Below are 18,349 nucleotides of genomic sequence, written 5' to 3' on the forward strand. Positions count from 1 at the left end.
CCATCCTCAGGTCCTGCCCACCACTGGTGCTTCCCCTGTGAGTCTTGGGAGGACCAGAAATAAGAAGCAGCAGTTGTTCTATCTTTTGTCTTGAGCACTGCCACAACCGATGCTCAGCCACTATTAAGTAAGTAAGACGCGATGGCTTCAGTTGTGTCACATGTGGGCAGCATTCTTCTGGGTCTCTTGTGGCAGCCGGGACATAGTGAGGATTTCCTTAGTAACTGTGCACAAGGCATTAGAGGGTTTTATTCCCAGTCTGCAATTTGTTGAGAACAAACAAGGGTTACCTAGCTACTAGGATAAGCCTTAGGGGACACGGCTTTCCCCTACAAGGTTTCTGTCTTTCATTGCTGTGTGAGGGAGGGGGTTGGGGTCATTTCCTAGTTTTCTGCTTCCACACTCTTGGCTTCAGGACTGAGAGTGTGTCTTGAAGCTCATACAAGGGGTGCCATCCAGCCTGTGCCTCCTCAGACCCAGAGGGGTAATTCCAGGAGCAGCAAAGGGAAGAGAAGTCTCTGAGAGAGCAACAGGAGATGGGGGGTCCCGGGGCTGTTGGAGGAGAGCAGGGGCTCTAGGGGAGCTCTAGGGCAGAACAGCAATTCCAGTGGAGCTGATTCATAAAACACAGCGTGCTTGGAAGCAAAGCGGTGCAAGGGAGTCTGAAGGATGGCACAGTGAGGGGCAGATCTCATTCTTCCTCTTCCTTTCTCTGTGTATGTCTCTCCAATTTTCCTACTTTTTTCCTTTTTTTTCCCTTCCCCCCCGCCTTTTTTTTTTTGCACGTTTTCTGTATTCCCCACCTTTCTCAGACTGCCCAGAATGGCAACGGCCGTTCCCCATCTCCCCTGCACATGAGCCCAGTCCTGGAGTGGGCCCAATCCCATCCCCATGCCATCCCCGTCCCCAATCCCATCCCATCCCATCCCCATCCCATCCCATCCCATCCCATCCCCATCCCATCCCATCCCTATCCCATCCCATCCCATCCTATCCCATCCCCATTCCCATCCCATCCCATCCCCATTCCCACCCCATCCCATCCCCATTCCCACCCCATCCCCATCCCATCCCCATTCCCTCCCCATCCCCATCCCCATCCCCATCCCATCCCTATCCCCATCCCCATCCCCATCCCCATCCCCATTCCCATTCCCATCCCACCCCATCCCCATCCCCATCCCATCCCAACCCCATTCCCATTCCCTCGGGGAGTGCCGCGCCCCCAGCGCCGGCGCGGGCAGCAGGGTGATGTCATCACTGTTGCTGACAGCCGATTGGCTGCCTGCCAGCCCGCCATCTGCCCGCGCCCGGCGGGGGCTCCGGTGCCTCCCCGGCGCTGTGCGCCCCCTCCCGCCCCCCCGTTCCTCCCGGCCGCCGCTGCCCGTCCCCCCCCCTCCCCGCGCTCGGCCCCGGCAGCCGCCCGGGGCCGGGGGTCCGGAGCGGGACAGCCCGGGGGAGCACCGGGGGGAGGCGGGAGTCCGTCCCGGCACGTCGTTTAGGCAAAACAGGGGTGGGGGCTCTGCGGGGTCCATGTGGGAAAAGAGCGAGAGGAGGGGAGCAAAGAAAGGGCTGGGGCGGGAAAGAGGCGGCGGCCGAGCGGGGAAACAAGGGTAGAATTATCGGCGTGCGAAGGGGCCGCGGGACCGCGTCGGAAGGCAACGCGAAACGGACGCGAATGTGTAACGTAGACACAATAATCCGTCCCTGGTGCTGGGCCATCCTGGGGGAATGGGAGGAGCGGGCTCCCTTCGGAGGATAATAAACTCTGGAATGAGGGTGTGGGCTGCTGCTCCTCGCTCCCCCCCTCATTCCAGATGCATGATGACACCCCGTCCCACCATCTCGCTGGCGTCTCTTTTTTTTTTTTTTTCTTTCTTTCTTTCTTTTTTTCTTTCTTTTTTTTTTTCCCCCAAAATCATATTTTGAAGACAACCAAAAGTAGAACGTGTTCTGGGTGTGGCTGCATGTGATTTATCCAATAGCCAAAGTGGGGGGGGACCGCTGAAGGGGAAAGACAGAGCGTCTGCTGCTGAAGGGAGCGGAGACCGAGGGCTGCAGTAAGTGATGGGGACCCTATCTCTTCTCTCACAGCTTCTCAAGATAATTTAAAAGTAGAAGACAGTAGAGGGAGATAAGAAGGAGAAACTTTCATTTGCGCGCTCGGTGTACGTGTGGAGGGGGGCTTAGCCGCCTGGATAAGAAAGGAGATGGAGACAGGAGCGAGGACGTGGAAAGAGAAAGAAAGCAGATGGAGTTATACGTTCAGTCCAAAATGTTTCAGAAACACCTGGAAAACTGGCCAGATGAGGAGGGAGACAGGTGGGAGGGAGGCTGGGAAAACCAAATGGTCTTGAGAGGGAAATGGAGGCAGCAAGTGAAGAGTTTCCATGCTATAGGGGAGGGTATCCCTGTTCCTGCCTTGGCTTTCCTCTGAATCTTCTCTCCTCCACTCCACAGGGATGAAGACCTCTGGAGCCTGTATACTGTTGTGTCTCTTAGCACTCTTCTTGTCCCCAGCTGGTGAGTCCTTGTGCCAGGGGGAGGATTTATTCTCCACCCCGGCCCCACAGAGTTTCCTACGCAGACTAACATGCAATGACCTAAGGAGAAAGACAGGGACATGTAGATGGACGGTGAAGGGGGAAAGACCGAACAGGAAAGGCAAGGTGAATATAGGATTATAAGGAAAAATTCAGGAACTTGGGACTGGTTCCCATACGTTTCCCCTTTCCAGTAAGTACTGGGAGTCGCAGGAGACAGAGGTCCACAGCCACAGGGTTATTTGGGTAAGCAAAACAGGTCGGGTTGAGAAAGAGGGTTAGCTGTGCTTTGTGCCTACTATAGACTGCTGTACCACTTGGGTTTGCATGATCTGCAGAGCATTTCCCAGCGCTCCACAAAACTTGTTCTGTCATAGCTGTGAAATATTTGCTTACTAGCAATGGTTACTAGCAACCGCTCATTAGCGGTTCCTGCTGGAATGGCCCCATTTTAGGCCACTCGATTACTAGGAGGTTTTGCACTTTTTTGTACAGCTGTTTTGAGAAACCTAACTTCCATAGTTCAGACCACTCTCTGCTTTTGTTCCTCTTGTTGTTGTTCTGTTTTGTTACTCCACTTCTTTTTTTGCTTTGGGTTACTTTGGCAAAAAATTCGGGTGGGATCAAATTTGTTAAAAAAAGCAAAAAAAAACCCAAAAACCCCAAACCAAGAGGGCGGCATCAGACTTTATAGTCAGAAGATTCAGGACAGAAAGCAAAAGATGATTAATTCCAGTGAATGGAAAAAGCTTCGCCCAGGGAAGACCGTACGTAGGAGACAGATGACTGCACCTATCCCATTCACATTAGGTCATCCTCATCAGCTCTCCTCGGTCCTCCCCTCATGCTGAAGCCGGATTCTGCTCCCAGTAGAACTTTTCCTGCAAAGGTGTCATATTTATGACTGTGAACCAGGAAAGTAAGGCATCCAGGAGATGAGCTTGTAGGTGGCCCGCAAAGTTAGATGCAGAAAAAGAAGGCTGTGGCTTTTATGATGTGTGAAGGAGGCCTGAAAGGAAGATTTCTTACTTTTGTGTATTTTATTTTAGCATTTCTGTTGGTTTTGTTTGTTTTAACTTGGAAAAATACAGGAACCACCAGCTGGTCTGTCATTGCCTCTTTTGTTTTTCGGTGAGCTACAGGTTTGGTGAATTAGGGTTGCAGTTTTCTCAGACCTCAAGGATGAATTTATTGCAACTTGGGCAATAAAGTCTAGGCATTTATAAGGCATATGAACTGGGTACCTGAGCAAATATAAATTGACGTGTTTGAAAATCTGATAACAAAGCCACGTCTTTTGTCTCCTCTCCTCATATACAGAAGTTTCACTTCACTTGTGTCCTGTTGTTTTAGAATTGGACCAGGTTTCTAGTTATCTCCTAGGAAGGAAAAAAAAAAAGCTAGTAAGAGCCGACTTTTCAATGTTACAAAAAAAGGGGGGAGCCTCACCCCTTTTCTTGTATGACTCCTGTTTCAAATCCAGCACTGCTGGCATCTGCAGTGGTTTCAGAATTTGTGTCCTTCCATTTGTATCAGAAACAAATGAGAAAGTGTTCGATATAATCTTTTTCTTCTAGTTAAGAGATTAGCCAGAACAGGGAAAGTTTTGGGCTGCACTACGTCGTGCACTTAAGTTATTATACATGTCTGGCTGTCCCTGGGTCAGTCGCCAGCAGCTGAGCCCTTGCTGGCAGCTGGGTGGGGAAGGGAATAGCAGGGTCCAGCGACTCCCGTAATGCTGCAGAGCAGGATTACATTGGGTTCCCAAGGGTCCCTCTGCAGCCTGCAAGTAACTGCTCTTGGAATGGGGAAGAGCTAAGACAAAAGCTGCAGACCTGATGGGTTTTACCCATGCAGCGCACTTCCATTAAGAACAGAAAGCTAAAGGCTGAGTTCATCAGACGTAGCAGGGTGTACTGGTTTTTGGGCTGGTCCTGCACACATCCCTGCAGTGCCCCAGATCACTGGGTTTTTCCTGCCAACTCCTTCCTTCATCCCACCCCAGTTATGCAGACATTTCCCTCCTCTGTGGCTAGCAGGAAATATTTTCCTATTTTTGGCTGCTGTAGGAAGCAGCTCTCTCACCCTTTATATTTGGACAGACGAACAGTCTAGCTCAGTTTCAGTTTCTCGTCTTCCACACAGCATGCACAGCCAAGCCTTCGTCGTTCTCCCTCTCCAGAGCACCCAGGGGCTGCGAGGGGAAAGATCATCTGCTTTGTGCTCCATACCCAGGCAGGATGATGGACCAGATAATTATTTGCCTAAGGAGTTACAAGACCTGCAGTCTGTTTCTTACTGTGCCAATGACTCAATCTGTGGCCCCAAGCAAATAGTTTCCATGACTCAGCTTTGTCTTTTATAAAATGGAGATAGGGATTTTGACCAACCTCCCAAGCAGGGACGCAATGTGCAATTTGTTTTCAAAATGCATCAAATGGGGTGCCAGAAATGCAAAGTCCCGTAGCAGATCTGGAGGTATTTACTGTCTTGTCCCTGTGCCTAGCCTTTGACCCTGGTGAAGCAGCAGGGACAGGATCAGGACCCACTGTATCCACAAGTCTTTGAAGAACAAACCCAGCCCGAGTGGAGGCTGAGGCAGAAGGGAGATATTTTCTCTCTTCAGCAGAGGGCAGTGGTGTCTCTTGGACATCATCTCAAAAAAACATTTCACAAAGCCTGCAAACTATAGAAATCCTTCTCTCTGTCCTTTCTTCACTCCCCTCTCTTCTTTTGCAGACTGGTTTCCATGGATGGTCAATGGGCAAGAACTGGAAAGTGCAACTGGTAAGTATTACAGGCATGTTATGTGCTAAAGACTGCTCATGTGACACAGTTGTCCTTTGTACTTAGAGCCTGATTAATTGTAAATGACCTTCTTCATTTCCTTGCCTCTGACATTATGAGCTTGCCTTGCAGTGAAGATTAAACAAGCCCTCCAAGACAACCTGCTAAGTGTTGTGTGTTCTTTACAAATAATTCCCTGGTGAATACTTAGCTGAAGCGCATGAAGTTATATTCTCAGTCAAGGGTTGTGGGAGATCCAGGAGACCTGATAACTCTTCAGCCATGAGATGCTCAGGGAACTTTTTACCACTGCTCAGGAAAATCCCAAGAAAAAGGGTGCACAGGTGGCATGATGCTGTAGCAGTGAGGCCATTGAGAAAGGATATTGACTGGTCTTCATCCTGGCGATGTTGTTGGGGGTGAATTGCTTTATCCCTCTGGACCTTTTTCCATTTCTGTGACGTGATAAGATAAAATGAACATATGCTTGCATCATGCTTCAGCACCCAGCAGAACCACAAGGGTCTGCCTTTTCTTCAGACTGAAGCCCCTGCTATGATCCTGCCATGTGGATTACCTGGGGTTTCCTGGAAAACTATTCAGAAGCCGTTCCAAAATGTGTCCGCCAAGCTTCCCTTTCCTTCACACTTTATCTCTCCATCGCACCTACCCCAGCTTTACCATCGGTTGCTTTTCGAAGAAACTCATCTGCTGATGAATTTCCGCAGTCAGGCCTCCTAGGTTCTGGAGTTGCTTCCCTCCTTCTCTGCAGTGGGTGCCTCAGCTTTTTGTCCTACTGCTGCAAGAACTATCAGCGTCCTTGTTTCAGATGTCTGTCTTTCCCATCAAGATGCCCATAGTGGCCATATCTGAGAAGTCAGAATATGAATCCAGAGTTCAGTAAGGGTTGGTGCAGTGTGTGCACTAAGAAATCCAGTCCCGGGCCAGACACTGAAAAAGGGGATGGATACAGGTGGGATGGGGGTACTGTGTTTGTTCTGTATTTGCTGGATTGGACTCCTGAGCCTACCATGGTGGCCAAGGTAAGAGCCTACCATGGTGGCCAAGGTAATTCAAGCTTGCTATGGCTAGCTATGCAGGAGACCACAAAGCAAAGACAAGCTCTCTCAAGGACATTATCTCTTTTCCAGGTGAAGTTAGCACCGACTCTCTTATCAGCACCTCTGGTAAGCTCCTATCTTTTGGCATCTTCAGGCTTCTTTTCCCCTTTTCCCCTTTACTCCTACATACATAGCCCTAGAAATTATCCATTATGCTCAGAAACTCCTCTTCCCCACTTTTGACATTTAGCAGTGCCCTTCCAGGGTTTATCTGGGAGTCCTTTCTGTGGTCTGTGCCAGGAGATGAACTTAGGGTGGCTTAATGGCCTGTTCTCCAAGGAAATGCCCATCTCACCTGGTGTACCAGGGCTCTCTGAAGTTGTTTGCGCTGCAGGAAGCCATGAAATCTGAAGCTCATGCAAGCCTGGGCTTGCAGTAAGGAAGAGACTAAATGGCAAGGGAAAGAAATTGGCCAAGTTCACCAGTTAGCGAGGCAGCACTGGGACACAGGCTGTGTGCGTGTCTGCTGACAGCTAGCGGCTGTGCTTGGGTGCTCAGGTGACAGAGGTGGCAAAAGAGCCAAAAGCAAACTCTGAGCAGTGGTGGGATGGGGAGGTGGAAATATTGTTCTTTTAGTACTTCCCTGCTGTGCCCACAGCTCTGTCACTGGGCGGCAGCAAAATGTATGCGAAATACAGAGTAGATGGAGGACACTTGAAGATGATCACTTGTAGCATGCAGTGTGCCTCCTTAGAGAGCCAGGCCTTGCTGTGGAGATAGCCCCAGGGGTAGGACACAGACCTGATGGGAGTGTAGGCATTTACAAGACAGGCTAATCCTGCTGGACTCACAATGGGGAACGGAGGAGGGGCCCAGAGGCTCAAGAAGAAGCCTGCCCGCTTTTTCCGTATGAGTCCTGTTTCGAATATGGCACCTCTGGCCTCAGCAATGATGTCTCTCTCTGCTGGGGCAGTCTCTCAAACACATCCCTCTGAGGTGAGGGGGGACCAGGCAGGGCAGGGAGAAGGAGAACACATCTGGTCGATGATACAGTTCAACAGACAAAGGAAAAGCAGCAGCGCTTGGTGGTTGCCAGGAAGTATGCTGTGTGTGTAGGAGAGCTCATCTGAGGCGTGTCCCATTCTCCAGGACAGCAGTTCCATGGTCTGTGCCCTGTGAGTCTGCTCATCATCTGGCTAGAGTACTGTGGGTCAAGTTGACCAGCTGTCATGGGACAACACTGGAGGATAAAAGTGGAAGCAACAATATTGTATACGCAAGGTGTATGATCTTCCTTGTGGGGATGGGAGGTGAAAGCAACCTGTGTCAGTCTCGTGTTCAGTGCCTGAGGCCTGGCAATCTGTAGGAGGTTAGACAGGACTTGGTGTCCAGACCAAACTGGCAGTGGCTAACCTACATCTCAACCTGGAAAGACGAAATGTGAAGCCTTTACAGCACTTTGGCTTCAAAATGTTTATTGTTGAGGGATCAAGAAGGAACTCTTCACAAAGGATGTGCCGAGGGACCCTCTACAGTGTCCCATCAGCTCTAGGACACCCAAAATATTTGCAGGGAAAACCTGCTGTTACTCTGATGAGTCAGATAACAACACGATCAGCGTTGTCTATGAGCCGTATGTGGCATGGCTACTGGTCAGGAGTGGTGAGCCATCAGCAGAACTGTGGGAGGGAGAAAGAGGCTGAAAACTCAAATTAAGATCTTTCAGAACACCTTCTCTTTTTCCAGCTGCAGCTGTCACACCACCTGTGCTGCTTAGTCCTGGTGAGTTTATTCTCAGTTCACAGCCAAATGTTGCGGGCCCCTCTTCTGTCTCCTTGCCCAGTCCCTTGCACACACAGAATCCTGCCTTCCCTGGCTGCCCCTAGCCACAGCCTCGATGCCCGAGAGACTCCTTCTCTCTGCACCCAAGTGTTTGGTCTGTGCTTCTGGCTGACACTATGGCACGTGATCAGGAAAGTGTAAGTCCTCTATAACAGTTGATGAAAACTTGCGCCTGGCAGTCAGTCCTCCGAGTTTCTTTCCAGTTGGTCACTGGGTAAATAATAAAATGTACTGGTTTGCTGTGGTACAGGTGGGTTGCTTTATCAGAGGGAATAACAAGCCAATGTCCTTTTGACGCCTTGTCATGGACATTCATGAACCGGTGGTCTGAGGATGCTGTTTCTTAGGAAGTTGCTTAGGAGGAGGCAGTCACAGGCTCCTTCGCTTCTTGTCTAGATGGACAGCATTTACAGCAACTAACTATGTTTACCTGACCTTTTAAACGTCAAGATTTCTTGAAAGTCGAGATGCCCTTACAGTGTAATTTTGAACAGTAATGGTAATGCTTTATGGTAAAGCTTGGAAAGATTTTATCATTGTTGACTGCGTAGATTCATATTGGACTTGAACGTTCTCTTACGGTTTCAGGTCAGTAACAGTGATATCTTTTTCCACATTAGAAGTTACAACAGAGGGCTCTTGAAAGAGTTTTCCAGTCATTTGTTTTGAGTAAGCTGGTTTCTAGGAAGGAATCATGGTAAATCACGCTAACTTTGCTACCCTCTGTCTTCCAGTTCAGTCTGACAGTGAAACTACTACAGCTTCATCAGGTACATTTGAGTTTGCTGCCTGCACCCCCTCCCAGATGCACTTTCATCCACCCTGTTACCTCTCCAGGCAGGTGCTGGCCAAGAACTGAGCTTTGTCTCCTGGGAAATTCCCTTCACCCTGTTCCTTGAGTTAGAAGTACTGGAGAATGACCGTAGTGGAGGATGAAGTCTTCCCCTGGGTGGCAAACCCAGAAGGGGAGGAACTGGCAGATCACCAGACCAGACAGGATGGGTCAATATTCTGTCATTTCCAGTGGCCAAGACCTGGCATTTCAGAAGGAAACACACTATATTTAGCTATGGGGTTCATTGTTCAGAAAATGAAGGAACCAGGTTTGTGTCCTGAATTATGAGATTGCTGATCTATTAGAAACACGTGTCTTAAACATGCGACTACAATTTACGTTTTGTTTACCTGTCTCTGTCCCCTTGACAGTATGTGCCTTCTGTGTTGAGGATTCCCAGTGGGCTTGTTTTGCACTTCACTCAACTTTCCCTTACTTTTGTCTTAAGAAGCAAGGGGACTGGAAATGTCTGCCTTATTTTCCTCTTCTCTAAACCATCCCCATCTCTCATCTCTCACAAGAAATCGGAAAATAGAGGCTAGGGTCCTTCCCTAAAAGCCTGGAGGACAGTACTTAGTGAGGAAGTTATATGTGTGCCGGAATAAATGCACCTGCCAATGATGCTGGATTGCACCTCTGTGTGTGTGTCTGTGTGTGTCTGTGTTCCCAGATTGTCGTGAAGAAAAGTTCCCTTGCACACGCCTGTACTCTGTTCACAAACCAGTGAAGCAGTGTATCAGCTACCTCTGTGTTACAAGGTAAGAAACCAGCAGTCCCCAAGAAAAGCCCTAAAAACTCTCCAGAAATGGCATGTCCAGTTCAACAGTTGTTTCCTTTGAAGACTAGAGGTTCCCCTATGATGAATCCCATCCTCACAGCGTCCTCTTAGGGTGATTAATTAAAAGAACGCAGTAACTATTACCTGTGCAGCACTAAGGAGCTGTATTGCGCCCCATATTGTAAGCCATATTTAAACTATTTGGCTATTAATGAAGTCGCAATAAAGATTACTTTCCTATTGACAACAGCCTTGTTCTAGACTAACCAATCCTAAAAATTGAGGATTTGCCTCCTCATCAATGAATATACATGTTTATTGCCTGTGTCCCTTTTTTGTTTCTTTGGATCCCTGTGCCTTTCTCTGCTGTCCTTGACGTGCTCTTGGTGATCCCTCAGTGTCCGTCGCATGTACATAATAAACAAGGAGGTGTGCTCTCGCATTGTCTGCAAGGAGAATGAGGTCATGCAAGGTGAGTGATAGCACAGCCTAGCCTAGAAGAATAGCGGCGGCCATCTAGTAGAGTCTCCAATCTAATTACCCAGCCCTGATCCATATGTAGTACTTTCCCTGGACTTGGCCTGAGGGAGCTGTAATGTGATGCAGCCTTGCATCCAGTATGCGTGCCATGAAAAGCACTGGGAAGTAGATATCATAGTAGCAAGAAGTATGAGAGCTCTGCCTTCCTCGATCTTGATCATGCTCTACTAGCTGCAGACACACCCTTACTCAAAGTAGCATTCCTTTGAGGTTAAAGAGTGACTCTCAGTATTTCAATTTGTGAACAGAAACAGGATCTAGTCTAGATTTCTTATGCGGTCTGTGTTGCAGCAAAATATGAGTGATTTTAATATGTATTGTGCATGAATAAAGCCAGAAGGAAATGAATAAAAGCCTAAGGACTTGTTCACTTGCTTCATGTATATGAGGATTCAGCAGTTCCAACAGTTTCTGTAAATGCAGTGAAGGATGTACCTCTAACTGTTCTGGTGGTGAGGAACTTGAAGGAAGCTTTGATTATCTGTCAACACGTGTGTGTCTGCTGTGTCTTCAGATGAGATCTGTCGTCAGCTGGCTGGCCTTCCTTCTCGACGTCTCCGCCGATCTGGGCAACCCCTGCATCTCCCTTGCAGAGAACTTCTGGACCAGCATCGCAAAAGGCCTGATGCTCTGTGAGCTACCAACAGCAGGAGAGAAAAAGGAAGGGAGAGAAGAGAAATCATCATCCACTACCTACAACCCAAGACAAGTCCTTCTTGCTTGTGATTTCCCCACCGTTTCCTTGTTTCTCTACCTTCCCCCACATCCTCTTCTTCAGGTGCTGCAGTACACAGAGTCCCCACTCTGCTAGATTGTCATGGTGGCTGTTGTCATCTTCAGATTTAGAAGATGAGGATGTGGGATGCTCCCCTCTTTTCTCTCAAACTCTGTTTGGCAGGCCACGAACTGCTCATTTCCCAGAGGTCCTTATAAATGCACTGCATCTTCTCTTGTGTTGCCCCTGCAGAGAAACATGCACGGGGACAGGATGTAGTCCTCTCCAATGGTACAGATGGCCTGAGCTGCATTTCATGGAGGAGTGCAAACCTTTGTGCGCCCTAGGACTCCTGGTCTAGGTTTCTTGCATGGCATCAGTATGAGCTCAGATATGGTTCATCAGCCTGAGCCTCTCTAGTCCTCCTGAGCCACTGAGTTTGCTGTGTGATAGCACAGCCTCCTCCTGTGTCTGCTGGCCTCAGAGAAGCGACAGAACTGGGAGATGAGCTGTCCTCAACCCAAGGCAAACCTCATTGTCCCTGTATGGCAGCAGATCATTTATAACTGCCTCTGGGAAGTTCTTTGTCTCAAGCCCATTGCCTCCCTCACACACAACTGCTACTGAAAGGAAGAATTCTGGATTTAATATGGCATTATATTTTTCTCAAGAAGATGATGTTGGAACAGAGTTCTGCCTCTTCCTCTCCCCTCCTCTCCTGTCTTCCGTTCTGTCCCTCCCTTCCTATTGAAGAAATCTCTTGATGCCCATTCCAGGCAGGTTCCAGGGAGCAGGAAGTATGGCTGCCTTCAGTCCTGAGCCCAAGAGAGACCACGAAGAACATGTGTGTCCTTGCAGAACTGGGAACTTGCAATGAATTAGCTTGTCCCGGTGACTTGTCTTGGTCTGGCTACCTCCAAACTCTCCAGTTGGCTGAGCCTGCTTTCAATATCTCCACTTGACTTCCTACCTCCTGACCTGGGTGCTCCTGCACAAAGCAGAAAGGAGTCACAAATTGGAATGGGATGTGGGAGAAGGATCATTGGGATCCCTGGGTTTTCCTGCAGGTTCTCTGGCTGTGCTGACCTGCACAGAGCCAGGTGCTGGTGGGGAGGTAGAAATATCTGCAAGTATAAGCACAGAGGCAGGCCAGCCTGGGGAAAAGAATTCACTCTGGTAGCACTGTATGTCTGCAGTTTGCTCAAGAACTTTGTTTTCCAGATATAGGGAAAACATTTCCAGGTATATGGGAAGTTATCACTGTGAGACTGGGTAGGGTAAGTGGGGAAGAGCTGTCTGAAGTGCGTTAATCACTCTATGTGACTCTTAGCGGCATGATTTGTGGGGCACCCGAGCTGAGCAGCTTAGCTCACTGCAGCGGATGAGAAAGACCCTGTCTCTAGGATGTCTAAGTGTTGTTCCCGACTAACAGAAAGCCAGTTTGCTAGAGTAGGCGTTCACCCCCCTCACATAATATACTCTGCTGCTGAACTGAATACCGTTCAGCCTTGCAGGAGCACTGGTGTGCTGCACACAGCCAAGGTCACACAATACAGGGGACAGTTTGCTGCACAGAGGCAGACGTCTCCGAAAAAAAAGAGCAAAACAATTAATGTAAGAGTGTCTCCCCAGGACCTGGATTTCTGTTGCATGCAGCAAGAAGCTGGTTACATCCTCTGGGTAGGGGAAGACACCCCTGTGCAGATACAGATTTGTTCTAGGTAAGGTCAAAATTGGGCATAGATGGGCTAACTCTCTCTGTGTTAATCCAGTATACAAAAGAAAGGATTCCAAGCTATGCAGTGACTGGAATTTCATCCTATACGTAGGGGTATGGCACCCCTACACAGAGGATGATGTTCCTCTTGAGTACTTGATGCTCGTGAGACTAGGGATGGAGGAGGAATTTCTCTGTAGTGAGAGCATGCACGTTTCTGTAGAGAGGAGGGCACTGAGAGCTTGATCTCAAAGACATTCAAGCTACTGTCAGCCACTGACTTCTATGGTGGGACGCCTGTGGAATTTGCCTGTGTGGAGGAAGGTAGGATGGAGATGAGATGTTAGAGGGAGCTCTTGGAAATTGGACTAGGCCAAGTCTTCACCCTGTATTTAGAGTTGAATGTAAGCTGATATAGATATAGATATATAACTGTATAACATAGCTACTGTACAGTATATAGAAATTTAACGTTCGTGCAGTTTGGGGAATGGTTAGAAACCTTTCTGTTGCTTGCTTTCAGCAGGGACAGGAAGAGGTGCTCCTCTCCAGGAGAACACTGTTTTAATGCTAGAGTTCATATAATGCACACAAAAATATTAAAAGAAAATTTATTGCCTGTTATTCTTGGCAACTCATGTGTTTGGGTTTATTTGTCTCTAGTTGTATTTCCTCTAGATTGGTCGGCAGACTTCACTCCAGCCCAAATCTGGTTTTTTGGACCTCTTTACTGCCTGATAGCCCACTCCTCCACTGACACCCTCCCTTCCTGAGATGTCATTATATTTTCTAGAGATACAGAAAATCATCTCCAGCATTTTTTTTCCATGGATGGTTGTGCTAGATTTTCCTCACAATTGATAGCTGCTGAGCACAGGGTTAACTCCTCCCAGCCCATGGGATTTGTGCTGAGAACACATCTTTTCACTGTGCATGTGCCGTGACTTGCTGGTGGAGAATGACCATCTCCACGTAAAACGGTAAGGTGGCTGAAGTGAAAGAAGAGCTGTGACACATCGTCTCATAAGCAAAGGAGAAATTGTTCTCTAGAGCCATTTAACTCCGTAAAGGGGAATAACTGAAAGACTACATTAAAAATTACATTTCTAGGTCAAAAGGATTAGGAAAATTTTTCTTTCATTGAATTTCTGACTTTCGCAAAGATTCATCAGGCACTAACTGTACATATTTTGGTCGAAAAGATGGAGCACTCAGAGCACGGGGGACTTCAGGCAGTGTCTTCATGTGCAAGCAGCCAAGCCTGCATTTAGATGGTATTTCTAGAACAAAAGTGGCTGCGGCCCAAATTACCCATTAAGCTGCCTCTAACAGTGTCCCATAGTTCTTCAGGACTGAACCACACAATGCAGGTTATTGCACAACACTATCCCCTAGAATCAATACTCCTTCCTGGCTAATGCTGTGCCGTCCCTATCTCAGACTGTTACAAACAGCCTCAGCCCGAGTGACTGTAGGTGCTGCTCCCATCTACACGGACCTGCACTGACTCGTGGGTTCTTGGCCGTTGCAGTGTCCTGTTGACATGTTCCACCAGCTGTGCGGGCAGAGTACAACATGTGCCATTGACTTTTTAAACTCAGTTTATTCTTCCCTTTCCTTACACTACTGGGGTCCACAGAGAGGTTTCCCCGTCTTCATTAGGACTTACCCCATACACAGATTTATCTCCCCTGCCATTCCAACCTGAATTGTCATGGTGCTGCGTCACCAGTCTCCAGACGTTGCCTGTTCTCACCTTGCTTATGTTGCCTTCTCTTGTAAGCTGGGGAAATGGTTTTAAATATAGCTCCAGCTAAGTCTGGTTTCTCATGAAATTGGACTAGCCACAAAGAAAGCTGCCAGAGTCCAACTTTAGAAGCATGATCTAGAGTTGGTGGCTGATTTTCATAAACTCTTGTGACTTGAAACAGGAGTTAGGTGTCCTGCAGTCACTTCCCACACAGTGGTTATTCTTGCTCATTTTGCTGTCACAGCTCCTGAGTACCGACCAGCGTTGCCAGTTTGAAGGCTGCTATTTCAAGGCCGGTGCTCTTGTGCCTGGTCCCCAGTTTGAAGTGGTACCTCACTTCGCTGGGTGTAGGGAGCTGGAGGAGCTGGAGCTCCCCTCAAGGGAAACTGGCCACACGGAGGGCTTTCTGCTGCACCTGGAAGGCAAGGGTTGCTCCACCTTCCCATCCCTCCTTCTCCTCTTTGTTCTCTGCCTCTGTTTTCCTTATTTCTTCTCTTTCATGTGTTCATCTGGGAGCAAGAAACACAGTGAGGAGGACAGTGACGTGAGGTGGCAGGAAGGGTGCTCAATGAGGTGACACACGGTGTCGCCAAGTGGGGCTGGGGGCAGTGCTTGGCCCATGCCAGTGCTCCTTTTTCTCTTGCCCTCCCGTTCTCATGCACTGTGTCTCCCTCAGCTGCCAAGCTTGGGATTTTCTGCAGGAAAGGACATGTCAGTCAGGGCAAGGAGGGGAGAATGGCACCTCAGGTCAACTTGTGCACTGTGGGATCAGCAACCGCATGCCTTGAGGTGGCAGCCCCTGCTTGCAGAAACAAGGTGGGGAGGAAGGCGACTGCTGTGGGAAATCACAGGGAGGCTGTTGGGAGCAGCTGCCATGTCATCTGTAAGCTCTGTGTCACCTGGATCATGTCCACAAGACCCTGCAGCATGAACAAAACGTGTTGTCGTCAGGCCTCTCAGCTCAGAGGGATCCCTCAAGAGCATCCCGCTGGCTGGGGTGTGGGCTTCTCCTTCGCAGAAGGGAGTGGTGCTTGCAACCCATCCAAAAAGAGCACCTTTATTACATAAAGAATAGCTGGGTCGAAACCAAAAGGGATTTTAGTTTAATTTTTTTTTTTAAATTAAAAAGAAGATTTTAAAGGCGAATGATCCCGTAACTTTCACTCCTGGCACCACATGGTCTGACGTTGTTTGACAGGGTACATTTGTCCAGTTGTGAGCAGCCCCTCAACTGGGGCACAGGAGATCTGAGTTCCATTTCTGGGTCTCCTCTTCACCTCCTGCTCGCGGATCTTCAGCATATTGCTTCGTTTCTCTCTGTTCTCTGCCATCCTTAGCCCTTGTAATGGAGCAAGCTGGAATAAACTCCCACAAAAGAGAGAGCTGGATTTTAGTCCATTTAGAAAAAAAAAAAACTATTAAAAAGTCTGTGTGAAATATCATGAACTAATTTGATTGTCTGTTTTTGCTAATAATGTAAATGTTTTTTTCAAATAAAAACACTTTCAATAATATAAATAGTATCAGTTAAAATACAAGCTGCATGTACTTGTTGCTACTATGTTGACATATACAAAAAGACTGAAGTGGTGAAAGCAAAGCAAAGCTTCATTTCATGAATAAATTATCTTTCAGAATGCTGGTTTGGACATTTTACTAAGATTGCAGTTTCCATACAAATAAAGCTTCTCACCAATGAGACGCTGACAAAAGGATGTAGTAAATAAATATATGTAATTAAGTATGTCTAAGTAATCAGAAATGTGAGAACTCACCTGCTCAAATACGAGAATAAATGTACAGGAAGCTGTGCATTTTTTCAAATAAATGTCCTCCTTGAGATAGTATACCTCCCCAGTTAAGATCATAAATAAAATGACATGGAAAGTTAGCAAGCAGAGCTAAATTCAAAGCTAATTAGATTGCTCAGAGCCTCGTCCAGCTGAGTTTTGAAAAAGTCATCAGGGATGGCGAATCCACGGCCTCTCTGGTCACCTGTGCCAGTGCTGCACCACGCTTAAGATGAAGGATATTTTCCTGATGTCAGATCAGAAATGCCCTTCTTGCAGCTTTCATCTGTTGCCTCTATTCTTTTTGCTGCACACCTCTGAGCAGACTCTGGCTCCATCTCCCCTACAATACTGCTGCAGACAACTGAAGCGAGAATAAATAACGGGAATAAACGTTATCGTTCATAAAAAGCCTTAGTTTTACTGCAAAATAAGGAATTTTAATTATTACAATTAATCTTCCTTTAGGGAAACTGTTAAAAAATGCAAAACATGACGAAAAGCCATGATTCAATGAAAGGATTTGCGCTCTGTGTCCCTAAAGCAGGACACTTTGTGCTCATGCAGCATCTACTTCTTGCGCACTACCTTCTCAGCCTGAGGCCACTTTCGATTTCTCTGCCTTGGGTTTGGTAGCCTTGGGTTTCACTGGTTTGCTCTTAGCTGAATCTTTGCCTTTTTTGGTCTGTCAGCTTTCATATTCTCTAACCTCTTGATTGCTTTCTTGGCCATGGTGCCTGCCAGTTTCTTGGCTTTCCTTGGGATTTCCTTCATAGCCACAGCTATTCTGGGCTTCTTGGCAGCGCCAGTCAAGGGTCAGCTGGTTCTTGGCCTTTGCTGCCTTCTTGACACCTTCCTCTTGGCTTGCTGAGTTCAAAGGAGTTAGAAGCACCAAGTCCTCTTGTGTTGCCCTTTTCCAGGCCCCTGAGTCCCAGCCTGGTGCAGCTGTTGTTCTTCTGTACTGCAGAGACTACGGTTCCCTTTCAGAGGGGTGAGAGAAAGTTCTTCTGTGCTTCTTGGAGACCGTCATCATCCTCATAATCAGTCCCCCGGAGACTGGGTGCTTGCAGGGATTTGGATCCTCCTGCCGTCTTCTCTGGCTTCGTAGCCAATGCCTCAGAGGCTGGAGCAGCAGTGCCATGTGCAGCAGCGACGGTTGCTTCAGACATGATAACCAGCACACCCTACCAACACGATGTCTTGACCGAGGTTTTGGTTTCACACTGATGCACATGTCAGGGTGCCTCCTCTTGTATTGGGTGCCTTGTACCTACAAAGCCTTTCCATGCTGAAAGCATTCCTGTGGGACTTACTGCTCTGACCATTCCCGTGTAGCACCAAAATCAGATGCTATTAGAAAACACACCCACTAAAAAGTGCTCACACCTCACTGTGCATAGGCACAGATCAGCTGGAGCAAGCGAGACTGTCTTCCACAGCCTAGGCTTATCCTCCAGCCTGGTCTTTCTGCGGGGAAAGGGTTCAAAAGAGTTTCTTTTCTGCCTGGTGCAGCGTGGATCTAGTTGTCCCTGAGACTGACTATACTGCCGTCACGAGTAATTTTCTCACCAGCTCTGCTTGAGCCCAGCGCCGTCATTACATCATTTCTCTTGGCTCCATTGTCTGTCAGCTGGTATCTTTGTAGTTTTCCTTTGGTTTAGTTTAGGAAAGGCATCTGAACCCTTCCTAGTCTCTGCAAGCCCCTTTGCTATTTCTGTTCCCTGATAGTCCCCAGGGGCACTGCTTCAGGGTAGATTTTTACCTCTACAAGCTGTGAGCTTTTTTGGTCTTGTCACCAGTTTTCCAACTGGATGGGACCAAGCTAGCCACTGTAAAATAAATGTGCCTCTACCTTGTACCTGCACAGAAATGGTAGAAGAGATGAGCGGACGCAGTGTCCCCTCGTTGAGTACAGACTGGGCAAGGGGAAATGAACTGGTTGCGTACCTGAATGGAAGAGCTGTATATTTTAGTGAGGTATAGTTTGTTTC

At 48.0% G+C, this 18,349-nt stretch overlaps 1 protein-coding gene across 2 annotated transcripts; it reads left to right on the forward strand.

Moving 5' to 3' along the window:
- The first annotated feature begins 1,534 nt into the window (after positions 1-1,534).
- Positions 1,535-13,442, forward strand: MFAP5 (microfibril associated protein 5). 2 transcript variants are annotated; one of them, XM_054188405.1, is made up of 9 exons: positions 1,547-2,060; positions 2,461-2,523; positions 5,283-5,330; positions 6,482-6,517; positions 8,138-8,173; positions 8,968-9,003; positions 9,739-9,826; positions 10,245-10,318; positions 10,901-13,442. In XM_054188405.1, exons 2-9 carry the CDS (start codon positions 2,463-2,465, stop codon positions 11,020-11,022), a joined length of 501 nt encoding a protein of 166 aa, XP_054044380.1. In that variant the 5' UTR covers positions 1,547-2,060; positions 2,461-2,462; the 3' UTR covers positions 11,023-13,442. The 2 variants fall into 2 exon arrangements, with proteins under 2 accessions (XP_054044381.1, XP_054044380.1); XM_054188406.1 differs by lacking the exons at positions 8,138-8,173; positions 8,968-9,003 and having other exon boundaries at positions 1,535-2,060.
- The last annotated feature ends 4,907 nt before the right edge of the window (positions 13,443-18,349 follow it).

Source organism: Rissa tridactyla, chromosome 1, assembly GCF_028500815.1.
Source record: "Rissa tridactyla isolate bRisTri1 chromosome 1, bRisTri1.patW.cur.20221130, whole genome shotgun sequence".
NCBI lineage: Eukaryota > Metazoa > Chordata > Aves > Charadriiformes > Laridae > Rissa > Rissa tridactyla.